This window comes from Microtus oregoni, unplaced genomic scaffold, assembly GCF_018167655.1.
Source record: "Microtus oregoni isolate MIOR12 unplaced genomic scaffold, Mior012 000021F_ref0000039, whole genome shotgun sequence".
Lineage (NCBI taxonomy): Eukaryota > Metazoa > Chordata > Mammalia > Rodentia > Cricetidae > Microtus > Microtus oregoni.
The window spans coordinates 12,613,323-12,635,750 of record NW_024543080.1 but is presented as its reverse complement, the minus strand read 5'-3'; the positions used below and the strand labels follow the sequence as shown (position 1 = coordinate 12,635,750).

Sequence of the window (22,428 nt, the reverse complement as noted above, 5' to 3'; positions counted from 1 at the left end):
TTAAAATAAAGCAGTTTGCTCCACATCTGGGCAGAACGGACTCATTCATGAACAACTTTCTTTTGTAAGCTCATTTTCCTCATTAGAACATAAGTACATTTGCTTTTCCTTCTATTGTAATTACTTCATTTTCATCAACCAAGAGAAACAAGAATTATTTTTATTAAAGTGATTTGTTTATGGAAATTTGTTTACCAGTGGATTTTTTAATGTTGCTTTTTAAAATGTTGTTTGTAACCAACAATCAGGAAGAACACATTGAAAAATTCTTCAAAGTGCCTTGTCATAAATTTTGTTTCTGCTGCTGTGTGGTGTCTGAATTGCTTGTAGCAAATGCTTGGATACTGGGCTACAGGGGGCAAAATTTGATTTCCATTTGAATTCTACCAGCCTTCTCCACACCCAATTTGTTATCATTACTTATATATCAAAACCACAAAATAAAATAGAACCAGGAAAGATGAGCACACTTTTTAAAGAAAATGTCACTTTGATTTCTCAGAAAACATATTTAAATAGCTTACTTGGGAACAGAGAAAATACTAACTTGGTTGTGCAAGAATGAGCAAGGACAGAAGTTGGAAATAAAAAGGAAAGTCACAACATTCTTAGACAATTTCTCTCTCGAGTGTATGCATTCTGGGCTTAGGGGGAAAAAACTTTCTTCGGTCTTATTGGGATGTTCTCGTAGAAAGCATGCCAAATTATAAAGTACTTCCTGTTTGTGAATCCTAACTGTGAAGCTTCCGATGCCCAGGAAAAGCCCTGGTGTTCCCCATCCAACATTCCCACTGCTCTACTTTCCTTAGCACTATGCTTCCCTACCACATTACACATTGCAGTTGTATTGGTTTGTTTTGTGAGTGCATGCACCTGCACGGAGTGGGCATGCCATGGTAAGCATGTGGAACTCAGAGGATAATTTGTGAGCGAGCATCAGTTCTATCCTTTCATCTTGTGCGTTCAGGATAGAACTCTGGTTGCTAGCCTCGTTTGCAGGTTCCTTTTCCAACTGATGGATCTGGCAAACCCAACTGTCACTACATTGGTAGTTATTCTTCCCATCATTGTGTGGTTCAGGTTTACTTTTTTAGTGTGACATCTGAAAGTAGAAACTGAAACTACTATATATAAACACAAAACATGTCTTTCCTTCTTCCTTTTGGCAACCTCTCTCTCTCATATTTACTTCATTACAGTTCAGTCAGGACAACAGATTAAGTTCACAAATGACTTGAGTCAGGATGACATAATCAGAGAGTTTCAAATGAATCTTAATGTAGAACCCACAACTGGGAAGAAAATTACTGGCTGACATAAACACACCTGGGGTCGAACGTCAGCTACCACTTTCTAGTTCTGGTTTGTGTGATCCTGCTAAAATTAACTTTCTCAGCTCCAGTTGTCCCAGAAACTGGCTCACGGGGTGTTGTCATGCTTAAAGGAGAATATGAATAAAACATTTAACAGCACAGGCACACAGCAGTTCTGTACAGGAGCACCATCTCCTCTGCTTGCCTTACCAGCTCAGTTGAAATATCCTGACAAGTCTGATGTGCAGGACCTTAGGTCTTACTCCCCGAGATCTGAATAATTTCTCCTGTACTATTGCCTTTTAAATGTCTAAACCAAACTATTCCCATCAGTGCACTTTTGTGTTTTCTAGAACAAAGCCCTTGTCTTTGTTTCAGGGTACTTCCTCCTCACTCTAGGTAAAAATAACTCCTGCCATCCTGAGCCCAAGTATGGGAACTCAGGCCAGCTCCCCTAAATGACATCACAATGACCTTGTGAAAACTTTCACCTTCATCAAGCTTTTCCCAAAGCTCAGATTTCTCACCCAGTCTTGTGTTTCCTGAATGCTTAATTTCTTTCTTCCTTTCATGAATGAGCTCACCAATCCTGTAGCACATTTAATCACTTGCAGCATGCCTGGTTGCTCAACTTTATTTCTGTCAAATTTAGATCAACTGTTTGATTATTCCATTAATACAAGGATACTCAGAGAACATGCTAGTGTTTCCAGGTATTGGCATGCATAGCTATCTGGTGAACAGAATGAAGGACACTTCATGCCAAAGTTCCATTCTCTATCCTTCAGAGGGCAGGAGAATCAAGCTCTTAATCAAGGCAGTTCTTTTGTGGAATGTAGAAGGTAAGTGATTCACATACCTCTGCTATTGTAGCCAAGAAAGCAATAAAACTGTAACAACCTGTTTCTTCTGACTTCATTTTTGTAATCTTGAGACCCCTTCCCTTCTTTTTATAAACTCCAACCTCTAACAGAATTCACTTGAATTTATCCAGGAAATTACTTTAATCCGTTGTGAGTTTTGACCTGGTAGCCATCCTCATTTTAGTTTAAATAAAACTGGTTTTACTTCCATTTGCCTCAACTGGTCATCGGAGTTGAAACAGGTATTGCAGATTCAATTCATGCTAAATAAGCTTTTGGAGAGCACAGTCTTCAAAATCTACTTATTTAGCTGAGGTCTTAAAATCTACTGTGAAAGGCAATAGGAAAAAGTATTATGGTAGATAAGTTATTAAAGCTATTTACCAAAAGCAATAAAAACTTTAGGCTCTGGCAAAAAGGTACAAAAGAAATCAAACTGGAGCAAAGAGGTATTATCTTTGGAAGTTATTTTGGCAATACTATTAACAGATGTTTTCTGTTTGTTTATTGTATTTTATTTTGATTTTGATTTATACCCACCCAGCACAGAAGGAATAAGGATGTTCTCCCAGGCTTAAATATATTGTTCTATCATCGTTTGTAATGTGTGGTCCTGAAGAATACTGACGTAACTGCTGTATAGTCTATGGTTACTGTTTCAGTTCTTCTCCCAGCACCCTCTTTTCCACCACTAACATTATCAAAGAAATCTATTCCTGTCACCAAACAAGGAGTTTTTATTGTTATGACATTTCATTAACCTGAGATGCAACATGCTTGAAAGGAAACTGCCTCGAACTAAGTATGGAAGACAATCAAATGCAGTTAAGCAAACCCATGTTGACATATTAAATCATGTTTGAACCACGAGAGCAGAAACAGACTACACACAAAACCTTCTAAAGAGATTTTTTAAAATAAATAAGTAATGCAGGCCTGTCTGCTCCTAAATAAAGAGGCTTTTAGCATGGAAAATTAGGGAAGTAGATGAATGTGGAGGGAAAACCACCACAAGATCAAGTAATTATTTCACTCTCAGATTATAAAACATGTAAGAGGCTGGACTAGAAAAGCAAGGCGATATTAACCCTGGAAAATGGATAAATTCACCACACTTGTTTTCCAGTCCATGGAATGGAAAACAACATTTTGATTCTTTACCCTAGAAATGTCTTAATAGAATACTTTCAAAGAGCTTTGCATTTAGTAGATGAAAAGCCCTTATGCATATGGAGTAGTGCATTATTATTCTCCTTTACAATCACACAGCGGGATCTTGGGAGCATTCATTCTCCAAGTCAGAATCCTACTAATAATTGCATCAAAGAAATGGAGTGATCCATCAGTCAAATGATCATTTGCTCTAATTGTTGCTTCCCCAAACTGGGGCTCTTCTTTCTTTTCTCTTTGCATCCAAACTACACCTTAATAAGGCTAAATGAAGGGGCCATCTTCATGCTCTGAAAGGATTTAAATATATCAACATAATATTTTCGTTCTTATACTGAAGACGCTTAGGCACAAACACAACATGTACACACAAAATAATAAAAGGCTGCAAGATAAAATGTGGCAGACCTAGGAGTAGAAAGAAAGGAGAAAAAAGAAAAAGATAACAACAGGAAGAAAAATAGGAGGCAAGGGTAATGAATACTGGTTAACTGACAATGGGTAACTGGAAATTCTCCTATCATTGTGATCGTTAATGACACACTTCTTATTGTGACTATACCAGTGTTGGTGACCTAGTGTTTCCTATTATGAAATAAATGGCTGCCATTCTGGAAATATCCACATGTAAATAAAATTTTAAAATAAAACATCATATAAATCAAGTACATGGGAGATTTTATACATTTTACTTATCTATCATATCTATATATCTCTCTATCATCTATCTATCTATCTATCTATCTATCTATCTATCTATCTATCTTCTGTCTTATTTTAAGTCTCAAAAGTGGTATCTCCTCCCTCCTCACCTCCCAGACACCTTTCCCCTACCTACTCCTCTGTCTCACTTCAGGAAAGGGCCAAGCACCCATGAGATATCAAGCAAACATGCCATACAAGTTGCAGTAAAACTAGACTCCACCCCTTGTTTGAAGGCTGGATGACACAACCCCATTAGGAGGAAAGGGGTCCCCAAAGCAGTGGAAAGAGTCAGAGATAGAACGCGCTCCCCCTTCCTACAAGAAGACCAAGCTGTACAACTATATTCAGAGGGCCTAGGTCAAACCCATGCAGGCTCCCTGAATGATGTTCAATCTCTGTGAGCCCCTATGATTACTGCTTGGTTGATTCTGTGGGATTTTTTTTTTTATTTTGGTGTCCTTGATCCGACTGGTTCTTACAATCCTTCCTCCCCTTCTACTGTAGGATTTTTTGAGCTCTACTTAATATTGGCTGTGGGTCTTTGTCTCTGTTTCCATCAATTGCTATATGAAGCCTGTCTGATGACAACTATGCTAGGCTTATTTCTTAAGAGTATAGTAAAATATCATTACAGACCATCTCATTGATTCTTTTAAAAATATTCTTTCTGGTCCAGTTTGATTCTATCCTGGGTCTCTGGGCTCTCCAGTCTCTGCTTCCTGGCCATCCAAGCAGTGCCAGGTGTGGCCTCTTTCTGTGGCATGGGTCTCAAGCTGGGCTAGTCATTGGTGTTCCCTTCCCACAATCTGTGTGCCACATTTACCCTAGCCCATCTTTTATGCAGGACAAATTGTAGGTCGAAGGTTTTGTTGCTGGGTTGGTCTCCCAATCCCTACACTGGAAGTCTTGCCTGGTTACAGGTGATGGTCAGTTCACACTCTATATTCCCCACTATTAGTAGTCTTAGCTACTGTCACCCTTGTAGATTTCTGAGAGTTTTCATAGCACTAGGTTTCTACTTAAACCTGAAATGACCCCTAATTTCAGTTGTCTCTCCCAGTACTTTCTCCCTCCTCCAAGGTGGAGGGAAGATGGAGAGAGCGAGTACTGGGCAGGACATTTTACTAATTCATGTCCTGGTTGTGTTAGTGTTTATCCATCTGTGCTTGCATGAGTTTAAGTATAAAATGTGTGCTCAATAGAACTTAGAGGCCAGAAAAGGGTATCGGATCCCCTAGAACCAGAAATGCAGGTGGTTATGAACACTGTGTAAGTGCTGGAAGTCAAACATCTGTCATCTACAATTGCATTTACGTTCAATATGTATATATTTTACCCTAAATGTTTATTGATTTTTCTATCCTTGAAATAGTGTAACAGATATTAAAATAGCCCATTTAGCCAGGAAACTTAGGAATTAGTTAGTCTTTTATTTCTCAAAGTTTAATTCTCAAAACACTGGGACAAGAGTACAGATGTATAAAGTAACACAAATTAGTGCATTAAATTCTTTCCTGACATTACAAGATTATCTGCTGAGTTATGATGTGGGAGTGTCATATATCAATCTGTTGATTTCATTGGTTAAGTAATAAACAAACTGCTTGGGCTCATAGCTTAGAACATAGGTGGGTGTAGTAAACAGAACAGAACGCTGGGAGGAAGAGGAAGTGAGCTCAGACTGACAGCTCTGCTCTCTGGAGCAGAGATGCCATGCTCTGCTCTCCCCGACACACGCTATGAAGCTCCTACCCAAGATGGACGTAGACTAGAATCTTCCCGGTAAGACTGGTGATCACAGATTATTAGAGATGGGTTGATCGGGATATCAGAATTAGCCAGTAAGGGTTAGAGCTAAAGGGCCAAGCAGTGTTTAAAAGAATACAATTTGTGTGTTGTTATTTCGGGCATAAGCTAGCCAGGCAGCTGGGGTGCTGGGGATGCAGCCCCACCCCTCGTATCACTACAGAGTTGCTCTTTTATTTCCTCAATGTCTGTGTTAAACATCATTTTTTTTTCTAAAAAGAAACATTATTTTGTCCTAAGTTAGCACAGCCCATCCTCAGGTAGTCATATATCCAACAACAACAACAACAACAACAAAAAAATCTCCTAGGTCTGGTATTCAAAGATGAAGCTATGTGCATGTCTGTCTGTCTTCCTGGGGTACAGCCTTGTACAGGCTGTACATACTGCTTGGCACAATGTTAGTTAAAGAAGGAGAAACATTATTTAATATGGTAAGTTTTCCTACAGTACTGGAACTCTTAAAAAATGTATTTTTTTATTTAGGAAGTTAATTGATATTTGAATAGCTTGGTTTAATCTAACACAGCAAAATGTAAGATTATTCTTTTATACATAAACCACTCAAAAATACAGTCCATTTTAAAGAAATTATGAATTGGTAACCTATAGTTAGACTCATAATAAATGCATACACTCCAGTAAATACACCTTTTTAAATAAAGTATAATAAATAACAAGTGTCTACGAAAAAAATACAATGTGTTCAATACTATGTTAAGACCCTTTTATCTGTCAGCTGCTATGAAGCAGGAAAAAAGAAAGAAGGAAATGAGAAGGATTCAGATGCTTGTATTGGAGAGATAGCCAGACTAAACAAAGGGGCAATTTGAACCCATTTTGGGTCAGAATCAATGTGCTTAGAACTCTAGACTGCATTGTCTTCCACAAACATTATTTCTCACCATTCTGAAGGTAATTTAGGCAGCTTTAATACATGTGCCTTGCTTGTTCCATGGAATCTAACATGTCTCTATCTCTGAAGAATTATTATTTTTCACTTTTCCAATGGTACATATTTCATAAATGCATCTACAATCGTGTTTAGTATTGTTGGAATATATGCTCACTGGGGGAAATAGAGGGCTTAGTGCTTCTCCACGGAGAGTGAGAATATCACAGAGAGTACTTGGCCATCTCTGGAGGCAGTTTTTCTCTTTCAAAATGAAGTGTAGAATTCCTACGGCTGCTACTGGGTGAGATCAAAGAACCTGCTAAAATCCTTTCCCTGTCGCTGACCCACATTCCTACTCGCACCATGTCATAAGTATTTGGCTCAAATTATTAATGACGGTGTTGAAAACATGATTTGGAATAAAAGAAAACATGAAAAAAGACAATATTCTATAAAACTACTGCAAAACCTCAGTAGAGAGCAGCTGAAACTGAAAGAAGCAAAAAGCCATCTGTTTTTATTTTCCTTCTATGTCATACTTGAAAATACATGTGAGGGCTTAGCTAATGTGCACATCATGGTGTTTATACATACATACAAACATACACACACAACCAAAGCTGACATAGGGGCATAAATGCAAAGACACATGCATATATATACACATAAATACAGACACACATTTACTCATACTCACACATGAACATGTGCACACATGCAAAAAAATTTTATACTTGCATAATAACTAACCCTTGCTGAAATTTTAAAATTAAAATCAGTTTCTTATTGTTGAATACAATAGCGTATCAAATAGAACTAAGAGTTCAAACTCTTTGATGTTTTTTTGGTAATTTGCCTAATTAAAAATAACTAGGCTCCCCCAATGCATAATTATAGGAACACCTAGTACACTATACTTCCAGGCAGACTTTATTCACTCATAAATATGAGCCAGAAATATGAATGATCACTATACTGCTCCCTGCTGTATCTGTACTGTTTCTGAATCAAAGGTCTTTCCTGGGTTGGGTATTTTCACTACACTTTTCCTTGCTGTGCAATCATCTCCCAGTTGGACAGTTAATAAGAGGTTTTCCTCCCTAGCCCTTGATGTGCAACCTGCTTTACCCTGTATTTTTACATGCACTATATACCTTCTTCACTCTGGCTGGTTTGGCAGTGACCCACAATCTAAATCCCTTTTCCCCATTTGATATAAGTGAAACCATAATTATCTAGGGCTAATTTCAAATTACTACTTCATTCCACTCTCGACTGATGAAGATTAGTGGTCTTGCTTTGCATTTGAGAAAGTCAGCAACACAATCACAAGAGAACTCAGCGGGCAACATTTGATTCATGTGAACTCAATTACTTCTGTCAAACACATCCATTTCAATAAAAGGCAGAAACTTTCAAAATGGGCTTTTGCTAACCATTTTGTGCTAAAAAAAAATCATACGACTCCTGGAGAAAAATAATATGAAATACACAGGAAATAATAATAAATAACAGGTAAGGAAACACACATGACTAAATGGAATTGGGTTAGAATTTTTTTCAGAAAACAAAGAACACTTCAAAGAAACAATTTTGCATACATACAGTAGTTAATTATAGAAATCTGAGGCATGTATTTCCGCATCACAAAACGAATACATAGAACATTTAATATTAGTAAAATAAAAACTAGAATATTGTATTATTTGACCCAAAACAGATTATTACAGATAAAGCTGTCTGATACTTTACAGGAACTTCAATGGAAACTTTCAATGGTGTGAAAATAAAGAAGCATGTATTACTTAACTGAACTTGTCCACTGAACCTATGCTCTGTTGTCCTTAGTGGTCAGACCATATCGTTACTTACTTGTTTAGCATTCTCAACCCTGAAATTCGATTTCAAAAATCTTTAGGTCAATCCAATCATGCCTACAGGGTTAAAAGATCACACAAGCATGATTGACCAGGTTTCCCAGGTCATCACCTGGAGAATTTCACAAATATTCATGTATGATAATACATTACAATACATATATTCAAACTCCAGCTTCTTGACATAATTACAACCTTAATTAAACCTTAACCTAATTTGATGAGCAAAGAGACTGAGTAATTAAATGTCATTATGTAATAAGTCTACTTTATAAATATATTCCAATAGGCCAGTTTTGTGGCTTGACAAAATTGACTGAGATGGTGCCCACAGTGGTGAGTCCACGAAACGCCAATCATTTCAAAGCATGGAAATGACTTATTTCTTACTATTGAGAATTTTGTCTCAGAGTCTTTTGGGCAAGACTTATTTTAGAAGATTAATTTGGAAGATTTATTAAATTTAATTTTGAACAGAACAAGAACATTTTTTGTATGTGAACAGAAATGTAAAATAAATCAGCAATACAACATTTTTCACATCTTTGTACATTCTCTTCTCTCTTTGTTGACTCTACTCCCTTTCTTCTTGGTTTCCAATTTCTTTCTAAATTTGACTATATACCACTCCTGCCATAAGAAGTGAATAGTGTAATGGTAACAGAAAGAGGAGTTACATCACTACAAATTCCTGTGAAAAGGCAGTGTATAAGTAAATAAGAGTGAGCTTTGACCCAGTATTGTTCAGTCATAACATCTCTCAAGAACAAATACTGGAGTGTATATCAGAAGGATGAGAATGCATTTTCTAGAAGGTCGGAGACAGATGACTATTCAAGAGGGCAAGAGAAGAATTATAAAAGAACAGGTAATGCTATGAAAAAAATGTTTTTGATAAATTGAACATAGCTGTGTGCTTAGCATGTAGAGCAGGACAGTTAGCAAAGAGACAACATTAGATTTCTTACAGCTGGAGTTGTAAACAATTGTATGTGGCCATAGGGGAGTTGGGGATTGAACTCAGGTCCTGTGCAAAAGCATCTGTGTTCAATCACTCAGTCATAATAATATGGAATATTTTAAAGATTTTTTTCATTTACAGCATGACCTTTCCAGTTCATCCCTCCTGTCACCCATTGTGGTCTCTACTCAATTATGAAGAGTAGGAGGTGAGAAAGAAAAGAAGATTAGTGTTAAGTTCTCACAATAACACATATTTGATCAGACACACTACTCCCTTGAGACATGATACTTTCAATGATAAGTGTCAATAGAATGCTTTCATCTCATCAATTCAAATTTTATCCTAAGGGTTCAGAGTCTTCCTATACACTCTTTTAATTTGAAAGGAAACAAATTTTGTAGTGGTCTAATTTAGCCTTCACTTACTCCCTAAAATCACGTAAGTAATCAGTCAAGTAGATTGTTGCTTTAATAGGAAAACAAACAATATAAAGACATTATTAGTAAACTGCCTATTTACAATATTTAAAAATGAACTATAGCCAACATTAATTTACTAGCTGTTTCTATCATACATATCATACATTTATGACTTAACCATAAACTTTTGCAACTGTTCAAGAACAAAAGACAAGGTATTAGACCTTTCACATGATTCCAATCAAATGAACTATGATTCATTTTCCTAACACACTTAGACACATAATATCCATTTGACAGCATTTTAAAGTGTGTGTCAGTATTTGTCTATGTGTGTGAATGTGCCTATCAAGAAGAGATTAAATTGGAAATAACTAGAATTATCTATAAACAATATTATGAGGCTACTAAAATAAATTTTAAAAAATTGAAAAGATAAATTTTATTACAGGAAAGTTTTTTTTGGCTATTTGATAATTCAACAGAAACTCCTATTTATTTACTTTTTTAAAAAGAATATTTTCATTTTTCTCTGATAATTACATAGATCTATACAATTCATTTTGATCTCACCCACGCCACATTACTTGTCTCCCATTCTCTTTGGGTCCCACCAATCTTTCTCACTACTGATCCCATGTCTTTTTTTCTTTTTTTTTTTTTTTTATTGCGAAAAGAAGAAAAAAAAACATAAACAAAAAAACAAGTTTCCTACTTAAACTGAGAAGCTTCTGTAAAGCAAAGGACATGGTCACTAAGACACAAAGGCAACCTACTGACTGGGAGAAGATTTTCACCAACCCCACAACAGACAAAGGTCTGATCTCCAAAATATATAGAGAACTCAAGAAACTAGACTTTAAAATGCTAATTAACCCAATTAAAAAATGGGGCACTGAACTGAACAGAGAATTCTCAACAGAAGAAGTTCAAATGGCCAAAAGACACTTAAGGTCGTGTTCAACTTCCTTAACAATCAGGGAAATGCAAATCAAAACAACTTTGAGATATCATCTTACACCTGCCAGAATGGCTAAAGTCAAAAACACCAAGGATAACCTTTGCTGGAGAGGCTGTGGAGGAACGGGTACCCTCATCCATTGCTGGTGGGAATGCAATCTTGTGCAACCACTGTGGAAGTCAGTGTTTCGGTTTCTCAGGAAATTCGGGATCAACTTACCCCTGGACCCAGCAATACCACTCTTGGGAATATACCCAAGAGATACTTTATCAAATGACAAAAGCATTTGTTCAACTATGTTCATAGCAGTATTATTTGTAATAGCCAGAACCTGGAAACAACCTAGATGCCCTTCAATGGAAGAATAGATGAAGAAAGTATGGAATATATACACGCTAGAGTACTACGCTGCGGTAAAAATACAGGAAAGTTTTTGAAAGAATCAATAAACCAGCCTCATTAGGATGATCATGTAAATGATGCAGTTTTGTCTCCCTAGATCTTTGATCAACTGAAATCAAACTTGAACAAATGAGTAGTTCAGCACATCTACAAGGAACATAGGAAATAAGAATACATATCTAGCTCCCAGAAGGGATTGAGGGTCTGCCCAGTATGATGTTTTCACCTCAGACAATACACACAAACCTCTTGTTATCTACTTAAAATTAAGAAATCATGTTGAAAACAATATGAAGCCCATAAGAGCACACATTTCTGAAGGGGAAAAATGTGTTTCCTTGTACACTGTTCTCCACTTTGTTATAAAGTGCTACCTTGCTTCAAAAAGCCATTGATAAATACCCAAGTCTAAAAGGACAACTTACCATACTGTGGGCAAAGCAAGAGCATTTCAAATGAATGTGGAAGCATGCATGATCAAGTTTCAATTTAAAAGAAAAATTAAAACAGAAAAAAAAAACTCCAAGTGCAAATTGCTTTGAAATGACCTTTCTTTATTGACTCTGTCTCCAAATAGTTATTTTCATGGGGCACTGCTTATTATGCACTTAAAATTGATCTATAAATTTTGAAAAGCAAGCATATAATTGCAACCATATGTAAACAACGTAGTAAGCTATGTCCTTAGAGATGACAAATGTTTTTCTGAGAAGTTCATGTGGCTGAACCCATTTTCAAAGAATTTTTAAATGGAAGTTTAAAGCTTGCCAGGACAAGTCTCCTTTAAAACTTTTGTATTTTAATTCTGTACAGCAAAACAAGGATAGAAATAACTTCATGACAGCAAGCCACAGTGGTAGACAGACAACAATCCTACAATGGATGCTAGCAGGCCATCGGTTGTGCCAACCACAATAAAACTTCTGAGCATGAGGTGAGTATGAGACATTGTGCCAAAATTCACACTCTGAGCATTAAGTATGCATACCCAATAAAGTAGTGCATTAAATCTTTCATCATTGCTTGAAAGTCTTTGAAATTCAGAGAAGAAAGAAATAAAACATGAAGAGAAATAATTTCCAAAAATTAACAAAATAAAAGTTAACTTCTAATCAGTGCAGGAAATAGACACACATGATCCAAGAAAAACACAATGCCAACACAAATTACAGGAAAGGCTTACCTTGGCAGGTGCCATTTTTCTCTTCATATCCGGCCTTACACATGCATTTCCCAATGGGAACCAGCCACTCTCCTTCAGCACTGCAGTGCATTTTGGGAGGATCATCTGCCACAGAATGGTTGACACAGGAACCTGACACCTCTAACAACTGTGAAGAATCAGCTCCAGTGATGGTGTCAGGGAAGACAGCCAAGTGTCTTACCACAGAAGGACATTTCTTATAGTACACACGCACAGAAACCAGAGCAATGCAAGCACCGACATCTTGGAAAGCGAGATAAAATCCCTTTTTACTCAGAGGTCCTACATCTCTGACCTCCGTATTGAGTTTCATGACACGGTCTCCAAGATCTAGTTCTGTAAAGCTCTCATCAGCAGCAATGGTATCAATCTTGATGTACTGGTTCTCTTTAACCTTCCTTCCATTCTCATCATCGGTTTCAAAATAATACATGTTAAATGTCTCCTTACAAGTGCCCAGTCCTCCAGGAAGGCTGTTGCAATCCCTTAGAGTAAATTTGAGTTCAATAAAGATTCTGGAAGCACCTTCATTGGATATCCAACTTGTCAACAGCCAATTGTTCTGATTCTGTTCCATAACTCTGCATACTTGGTATGTGTGGATAGGGGCATAGTTTTCATCAACTTCGCCGATCTCTTCCCACTGTACAAGAGAAAAATAGAGAGGTGTGAGAAAAACTGAAAACTCAAAAAGAAAAAGGAAAATAACACACACAAACTCACACACAAAAGAATAAAATGTAATTTGCCGAAAGAAATATATATGATTTCATACATAACATTGAAATAAGTCATATAAAAAGTTTGGGGGAACAGATTCACAAAAGCATTTTGTTTTTTCTGAATTTTATATTAAGGTTTCAATCTGAGGTCTGACATTGCCAAGCATACATTTTCCCTCTAAGCTACAATCTATACCCACATTTGTGTGTACATCATTGGATCAACCCAAAGATGGAAAATTTATGAATGAAAAAAATAAAATTTTAGAATAGACATTTTAGAAAAAGATGTATATTTGTTGAACAGAAAGAATGATAATGGATTAGTTGAAACAAAGGTAAGTCTCTAAAAGTTCTATGTGCTAAAAATTTGATCCCCAGCTACATAGCTATTTAGAAGATATTGGTACAGTAAACAGTTAGAGGTATAACTAGGGACAGCAATATTATTTTGATAAAGAAACATAGCAAAACACTTGAGTACTACTGACATATTGATATACCCATAGATGAGTACACCACTCAACCCTCATTAGAGCAGCTTCTTGCAGTTGGTGGCAATTAACACAGAGACCAACAGCTGCACAATGTGTAGAGATTGAGAGATTTTAGAGCACTCTGTGCTATATAGGCTTTTTGTCTGTTAGTTTGTTTTTGTTTATTTTTGTCAAACCGTTTCCCTCAAGGGTATGTAGAGTAGGAGAAAAAAAGATTATAAAACCCAGAGGTGGTGCATGACTCCTAAGAAACAGTGTCTTCCATACACAATAGGACTGATCCACTTGTGAACTTACAGAGACTGTGACTGCACACAAGACCTGCACAGGTTCAAAACAGACAAAATCCCAGTGCTGAGAAAAAGTGGGCACAAAGACGCACCCAAAGTCAAAAAGGTATTCACTGCCACTACCTGCTGGGAAGGAAAGATCTGTTTTTTTTCCAATGGAGTATCACATTCTGAGGATAGGCCCTATGCCCAGATAGTAATTGACCAAAACAAAAAAGACCCTATATTTAGTAGAGGTTGGCTTTTTTGCTTTATTTTGTTTGTATATTTTTGTCTTATTTTGTTTTTATTTGTTTTTGATTGCTGCTTGCAGATTTTTTTTTTTTTTTGAGAGGGAGAAATATCAATTAAAAGGAAAGAGGGGAAATAAGAAGGAACTGGTTGGAGTTGGGGGAGAGGAAGATAAAATGCTCAAAATATATTGTATGAAAAAAATAAGTAGAAAGAAAGCAAAATAGTTGAGGCCTGGAGAGATATCATTAATTCTTTTCACAGTTTTTTTCAAAGAGAATGAGAGGGACTAGTATTTTCTTTTCCTCTAGTGTATTCTGGTGAAGTAAGAAGTTTTTGTCTGCCACATACCCTTGCCAGCACTGTTGGTCATTCTCAGAGCAGTGAGACCCAATTGATCAAAGACCAAATTCATTACAACTTTAAACTGAGATTTAACATTTTGTTCTATGATTTAACTACAGCAGGTATTTGTTTTAGTAGATGAAAGGAAATAAGACAAATAAAGTTTAGCTGGAATAAAAAGCATAATATAAAAAAGAATGAGAACAGAGAACAACAAGCACATGAAAGAAACATTACATTTAAGAACAGCAATTTATTTAATATTATCATCTTGCAAATCACATATCAATGTATAATAAAATTTGAAAGTAAATTGATTAACTCAAAATTAATATTAAATATTTAATCTTATATATTGACTCCAAAAACATATCTTAGACAAAGAGGTCTTAAAAATAACTTATCCCCACCAAAATACTCCCACCTTTAGAATATCAAGATGCCAGATTCCAGAACAGCACATCACAGACATTCATTGCTTCAACACATCAGTTGAGTTTAAGAATTTTGTAAGCTTGTACAGAACCTATTTGAACATAACTCTGAAAACTTAAGTTTTTTAATACTCTAGAAGTACTCCCAGAAATGAATATTGCTGACTTTCAATAAGTAGAGAATATATAGCTTCAGACATTAGATATTACATATAAACAGAGAGAAATTTATTTCTATGGATGTGAAATTAAAGATAGCATTGTTTTTTCATTCTCTTCAGTTGGCAGGAATGTAAAAAATGTAGAGTCAAATAAATGGAAATATATTTTATTCTTCAGATGCCTACCTAAAAATTCTAGCTGCCCTCAGACAGACACATGTAAAAGCTGCAAAGGACATAAAACTGCTGAGTGGCAGATTCACAAGAGAAACCCATGGACATCATGATAACAACTTTCCCAGTGTGTCATTAGCAGGCTAGGTTCTTTCATTCTGTATCTTTTTTTCTGTTTAAAATTTATATCAACTTTTCATAGCCACTGATTCTACAGCAACTATTTGTTCATTCTAATAACAAGCTGCTTATTTATTAGTCTACAAGCAATTTTAGTTTAGATTCTATATTATAAATTATCTCTTCATGTCATCATCAATATTTAAAGTAAAAGAGCTTTAAACAAAAAGATGAACAATAAATTTACCATAACATCAGTTAAATAGTGTGTTTTGTATTAGTAAAGGGGAATATGACATGATAAAGAAAAGGAAATGAAAAATATTCATCTTCTTTCATGAGACTCTTTCAAACAAAGCATAATCATTTACTGATACAAGGTCCAGAAGGATGAGGTTACCAAGGAGAGTAATATAAAATACAAGGAGCCTACGATATCAGAAACCAAGGCAGTCACGGCCCTTTTGGAGCAAAGAACAAATACTAAGTGCAAGCCACACAGCAGTTGACAGGGCAGCTGCGTACTCCTGCTTCAGGTGCCAACTTAAAAGCACGAGTATGAATGTCTTACTGCTCTGAATTGGGTTTCAATTAATGGGGAATAAAATATAATGAATAAGATATAATAAAATAATAAATAAGATATAATAAAATCTGTTCTGATATGATTTTATTTATTTATACTTTTCCTGTATAAAACTGTAGGTTCACAATGTATGTTTCAATGAACAAAGAGACAACTTTAAACATTTTGACAAATAAAAAGATTCCAAGCAGGGACTATCGAGATTTCCCATGACTGTCCTTACTTAAATATGTTAAAGAACTAGAAAAATATTTTGTTTATTTTAGATTATCTGAAATAATCTCAAATCTAAGCAGTTTTGTTCCTCTTAGCATAAGAAATGATCTTTCTGATCTCAGAAAAAGAATAAAAAATGAAAACAGGTATGATGAAACAAAACAAATAGAATAAAATAAAATAATGATGAAAATACCATTCATCAAGAACTCAGGAAAGGGGTAGGTAAATTTCAAGTTACTTTTATAAAAGTCATATCAAGGCGATTAGAGTAATTTAATGAAAGCTGTGAAAAATTTTATGTTCAGTGTTTCTGGAAGAACTATGATTCTGTGTTCACTGGATGTTAGTAAGGTGGACAAAAGTCTGTCTTTTCAGGTCAGGGCAATTTCCCAAGGTCTATACTCTATAAGTCCATGTTCTTATCTGTAGTTGTTTTCTATGTGTTTGCCTTAAAATTTAAGTTCCTGTTAAACATTGTAGGTTGGCATGCCAGCTCTCCCATGTGCTTATGGCTTTTTAACTTTCCCCAGGCTTGGAAACCTCCTACGAAGTTGTATTCTTCACTGACACCTGCTGAGGCCTCTCATATCACCCATACTCACCAGGAAACCGATTCACTATTTTATATGTGTGGCACAGATTCTTTTCCCTTTCTCCCTAACTATAAGAACGATTTTCTTTGGTCTACTCTGGCTTCCTTCTTAAGCGTCTTGCATGTCCAATCCAGCAGCGCATGCGCTGCACTGCGTCTTTTCCCTTTAACACAGGAAAATACTCAGGGCACAGAGTTTATGCTCTAATCTTCCTTTAGATTGTGCTCCCAAATCCATACTAAGAAGCATTGTGGGAATGGAATCAATTCTGACCTTTACGCTATCAGAGGTTACAGATCATCAAGTTCCGTTTTCATTATTTTATTTCTATTTATCTTTCTTCTACATCAAAGAAGTAATCAATTTCTTGAGGTCAAGAAACAGTGGTAAGAAACTCCACAGTCAACCTCTGGATAAAGATGCTTGATTGTCGTTGTTCAGTGGGAAATTGTGCCTTGCAGTTCAATTTTAGTGCCAAAAATTCTGCTGTCTCAATGTATAAATTGGGATCCAATAACTGGCACTTAGGCTCTGAGCTGAGAACTGAAGCTATCTACGGTGATCAGTTAAAAAGACTAATGCCCAGTTTATAAGAAAAAAGAAAAAGCAAAGCAGGAAAAACGGGAAGGTTCTAAAGATAGGATGTTCTAACCATTTCAGAAATAAAATATCCGAGGAGCAGAAACAAGGATGGACCTTTTAAAGCACACAGAAGCACACATCCCATCTGACCAACCTGTCTGTCCTGATCTAAGTCTACCCTCGAGGCATATCTATCCTTCATCTGAGGATTCCCTTGGAGGATTCCTCCAATCACTACAGCATTTACTATGTCATTTTAGAAGGATGAACAACTAAAGGTACAATTCTGATTCGTGGTGGAAAAGTGTATGACTTAGTTAGGATTACTATTTCTGTGATGTAACATCACAAGCAAAAGAATTCGGGCTGCAAAGAGTTATTTGGCGTCCATTTCTACATATGAGACTATCATTGAAGGAAGTCAGGGCAGAAACTCAAACAGGGCAGGAAACTGGAGGCAGGATCTGATGCAGAGGCCACAAAGGGCTTGTTTGTTCTTTCTCAAAGAACCTAATACCATAAACCACTGGGGGAAGAGTGACACCACCGGCAATGGGGTATGCTCTCCTCTATAAGTCACGAGTTAAGAAAGTCTCAGAGAATTGCCTACAACCTGATACATGGAGGCGTTTTCTCAACTGAGTTCCTCTCCTCTCTGATGACTCTAGCTTGTGTCATGTTGATATAGAAAGACCCAGCACAGTGAGATATCAGAATAACATGCTTTTTTTCATATATTTGTTCCTTTCTACATCTCTTACAATTGATAGCAAGCCGTTTCTCACGGAGAAAAATGCTATAAAAGTAAAATGCTATAAAATGAGTAGACTCTCAATCTCAAGTCAGTAAGCATTTGCAGAGGTTTACCAACATGTTCAAGCTACAAAGAGTCAAAAATGAGGAATATTTGTCTTGGGTCATCATTTTTTGAAAAATATTGCAAATTAAAAATAGTTCTGGAATTTATAGAGACCTCAATGCTTACATACTAGAGGAAGAAAAAAATGCAAACCCATTTTTAATCCATCTTGTATAATCAATTTTATGTAGAGAACAACCTGAGAGACTACAAACACACTGCTTTTTGGAAAGCAAGCACAGGCCATAAGTAAATTACGTTAATAAATGCCAAATTATCTAAGTTCACAGCTCTGATTTCAACCAGTGCCTTTGGTTTTATGAGATCGATTTTATTTCATTTTTCTAGATGTATTCACTTTTTTCACTTTACTAAGAATATATTTCCTCCAAATGAGCACATTTTGTTTATAATTCTCTCTGAGCAAAAATTTTTCTTTTAAAAAAATACAATCTTTTTTTTTTTTAATTTTACATACCAATTCCAGGTCCCTCTCCCCCATTCCCTTCGCTCTCTCCACCTTCCCATCCTCCCCTTAGAGAGGGTGAGGCCTCCCATGAGGTGTCAAAGAAATATGTCTGGATGCATTTATTTTATATGTATGCGCAACATGTGCACCTCTGGCCTCACTAGAGGTCAGAAGAGACTATTAGCACCTCTGAAACTGAAGCCCAAAAAGACTGTGAATCACTATGTCAGTGCTGACAATCAAACCCAGGTTGTCGGCAAAAAATATTTCTAACTGTTGAGCCATCACTATAACTCTGAAGATAAAATTTTAGTGAATAAAATATAGAGTCACCTGAGGTAATTTTCACCAACAAAAGAGGAAACTTTTCAATGTTTATAGAATCAGATTATTTTTATTTCATAGAAAATAGTTTTTATTTCATAAAAAAAAAAACAGTTTCTTATTTAGTTTTCTGACTTTTGGCAACTCAACAGTCAAAAGAAACATCTTTGGTTATGTAAAAACTCCAAAGGAAAAAGATTTAATAATAAAACACTTAACACAATTCTTATTTCCTAAAATCAATCTTTCCAATACTTACAGATCTTTGGTTAAACAAAAATCTTTTCTTTTCTTCAGTAATATGTTAGTGGTAAAAAGTCTTTCATCAAGTAAACTCTGAGTTTCTTGAAACATCTTTACAATAAATGAGTATAATGTAATATTATTGCTAGAAATGACTCAATTAATTTTCTGGGTATAAAATTAAACTGAAGTTGATTATTCCATTGCTTATGGACTAATACATATATTTATGATCTTGAATTTAATTCATGACTTGAAGAAAATCATTAAGAAATAAATTCAGTATTTGAAGCTTATATGAGAATTTACATATGGAAATTCATATGTAATTGGCTATCTATATAAAACAATATGTGTGAATGACAAGGAAGCAGTTCTTCCTTACCCTCTCTCTCCATTAATGTTTCAGTTAGCAAATATTCTTAAATTGTTTATTATTCATTATTTATGCTGAAAAGATATGACTTATAAATACAAAAGCTCCTCAGGAAAGACTTATGATAGAAATAGATGTAAGTAGAAACATTTTTATAACTGAGGTCGAAAGGTAACATTCAGTAGTAGCATGCGTTGTGTGTGAGTCCCTGAGGCCTTGAAACGCATTCTAAATGACACAAAAAAATAATGCCGCCAGAAAGTTAAGATTTGATCAAGAAATTATTTCTTAATTAAGTTATATGATGAATATACAATCAAATATAAAATTAAGAGCTAAATGTCAAATATAAAATTATTCAACTTTAAAAAGGGATATATCATTTTATGTTCTATAAAATAACAAAATATTTTAGGAATATTTTATTATTGAAAATCTCACATTTGTCCTTGAAAAACTCTTATTAATAAGATAATTTATATCATGTAAACTTGTTGATAATAATTTTAGAATACAGCATGGTCTAAGTGAATATGAGTATCTGAAATTAACAAATTAATAAACTGAATAATCTTAAATAATCTCATCCACATCCTCTTAAAAAAACCACCGATTTCCTATGGTGCATATTATGAAATTTTTTAGTGACTTTGTGCCATGAGTTATGACTTCATAAGTAGCAGCTTAAGTCAAAAAGGGTTACAAAGCAGTGATTCAGTTCACTGTAATATTGCGGCAATATCGCAGACATTTTCACACTGAGGTTTCACCGCGCAGATTTTCTATTAGAATATGCCAAGAGATAGTCAAACACAGGCAGAACAAATTATCTCTTGTTGTTCTATCTCAAAAGTTTATATAACACTGTGCTTATGTCTTTCTTAAAATGTCTGTGACCTCATTTATGTATGTGTTTAAAATAGAAACGCAATTATATTAGTGGTGTAATAGCAAACTTCTGCAGCCACTGTGTAAATCTGCATGGAACTGCTTCAAAGACTAAGCCAGTGCTACGGTATAAATTAGCTGATCCACAACTGGAAATAGAATCAAAATAATCTAATGCATCATACTATGAAGGACATTTCTTACCCATGTTTATTATGGCACTATTTAACCCAGGAAAGTTATGGAGCAGACTAGATATTCCGTGCAGATGTGGAATTTAATTTTACTCAAGAATAAAGATAGCATGGTGACATTGGTAGAAAAATGGATGGAACTAAAGACAATTATGCTAAATGAAATAAATCAGACTCAGAAAGACGAATAAGGCATGTTTTCTCTAACCTTCAGGATCTATATATAGACGTGTATGTGAGAGAGAGAAAGATGAGGGGGAGAAGCTAGGAAAACTAGAAGCTAGGTACTAGGAAAAGGGATGGAGAGTAACCTAATAAACATGAGATGAAAGCAGAAGGATAGACTACTTACCCCTTGCCCCCCTCTCCACTTGTTGCTGGCATGTCCCACATCATAAATAGTATATTCATAATCCATAAATGACGGGGGACATGCCAGAAGCAAGTGGAGAGGGGAGCAAGGGGAAAGGATGCAGGAAGATAAACAAGCATAAGGTATAAGGCATGAAAATGCCGAAGTAAAGATAGTACTTTGAATGGCAGCAAAAAAAAAAAAAAAAAAAAAAAAAGATGGAATACAAATTTAGTGCTGAGATTTCATAGTCTAAAAAGAGAGGGAGGACTGGGATGGGGGGAATATTGCAGCCGGGATGTATAGATGAATAAATTAATTTTTCAAAAAGTGAAAAAAACAGTCTTTATTTCTCAAGATGTCCTTTGATTACTATGATTCTATTTCCAGTTGTGGACCAGCTAATTTATATAGTAGCACTGGCTTTGTCTTTGAAGCAGTTCCATGCAGATTTACACAGTGGCACATATACCCACTACTACTATAACTACTGAGAAGTGGTGCTCTGTGACAGAACATGCAAGAACAGAGGGACTATTACTAATATTCACATGTGTCTATTCTCAGTAACATGTGCAATTCAAAAGGGACACAATTGTATTCATTAATCTAAATGCTATCATGTCATAGACAACTGTAAAGTCTTTAGTGAAACTTTTTTTTCAAAGCAATATGAAAGTACCAGTAAATAGAAAAAAATATACTTATGATTCAATTTAATAAAATAAAATACATTAACTTTGGTGTCCATACTGTTTCAGATGAAATAAATACAATTATCTTCTTTCTATCTTGCCAGCAACAAGAAAATGAAAGATTTCAGTAAACTATTTGTAACTCTGGATATTGCATTTAGTTTATGAAATATATCTGAAAATATGATGTTGTGCCTGCCCACTGCTCTTCTCTCTGTCCTCGATTTTCACTAGATAACATTGCACTTTGTAGCCCAAGTCGTGACAACAGCAGCCATAAATCAATTCCATATCTCACATTAATCATGTTCTTGTAATCAGTGGCTATTCAACACAAATCTCCATCTCATTTTTTTGTTGGGAAACAACCACATTAAGGATATGAGCTTATTCACGTTTAAGTGATTAGAGAGCCATAACAGAGACTCAGTCCCTCATTCCCGCGCCACAGAAGGATTAATGAAATCCTTGGAAATAAACGCTTTCTACTGTCAG

The 22,428-nt window shown here is 35.5% G+C and overlaps 1 protein-coding gene across 7 annotated transcripts in view; it reads right to left on the bottom strand.

The window, feature by feature from the left end:
- Epha5 (EPH receptor A5) overlaps positions 1-22,428 on the bottom strand; it is a 288,480-nt gene that overhangs the window by 206,380 nt on the left and 59,672 nt on the right. For all 7 annotated transcript variants that reach the window (XM_041671225.1, XM_041671227.1, XM_041671226.1 and 4 more), the window contains exon 3: positions 12,559-13,222. In XM_041671225.1, coding sequence (XP_041527159.1) covers positions 12,559-13,222 — 664 coding nt within the window. The remainder of the gene's footprint in view (positions 1-12,558; positions 13,223-22,428) is intronic.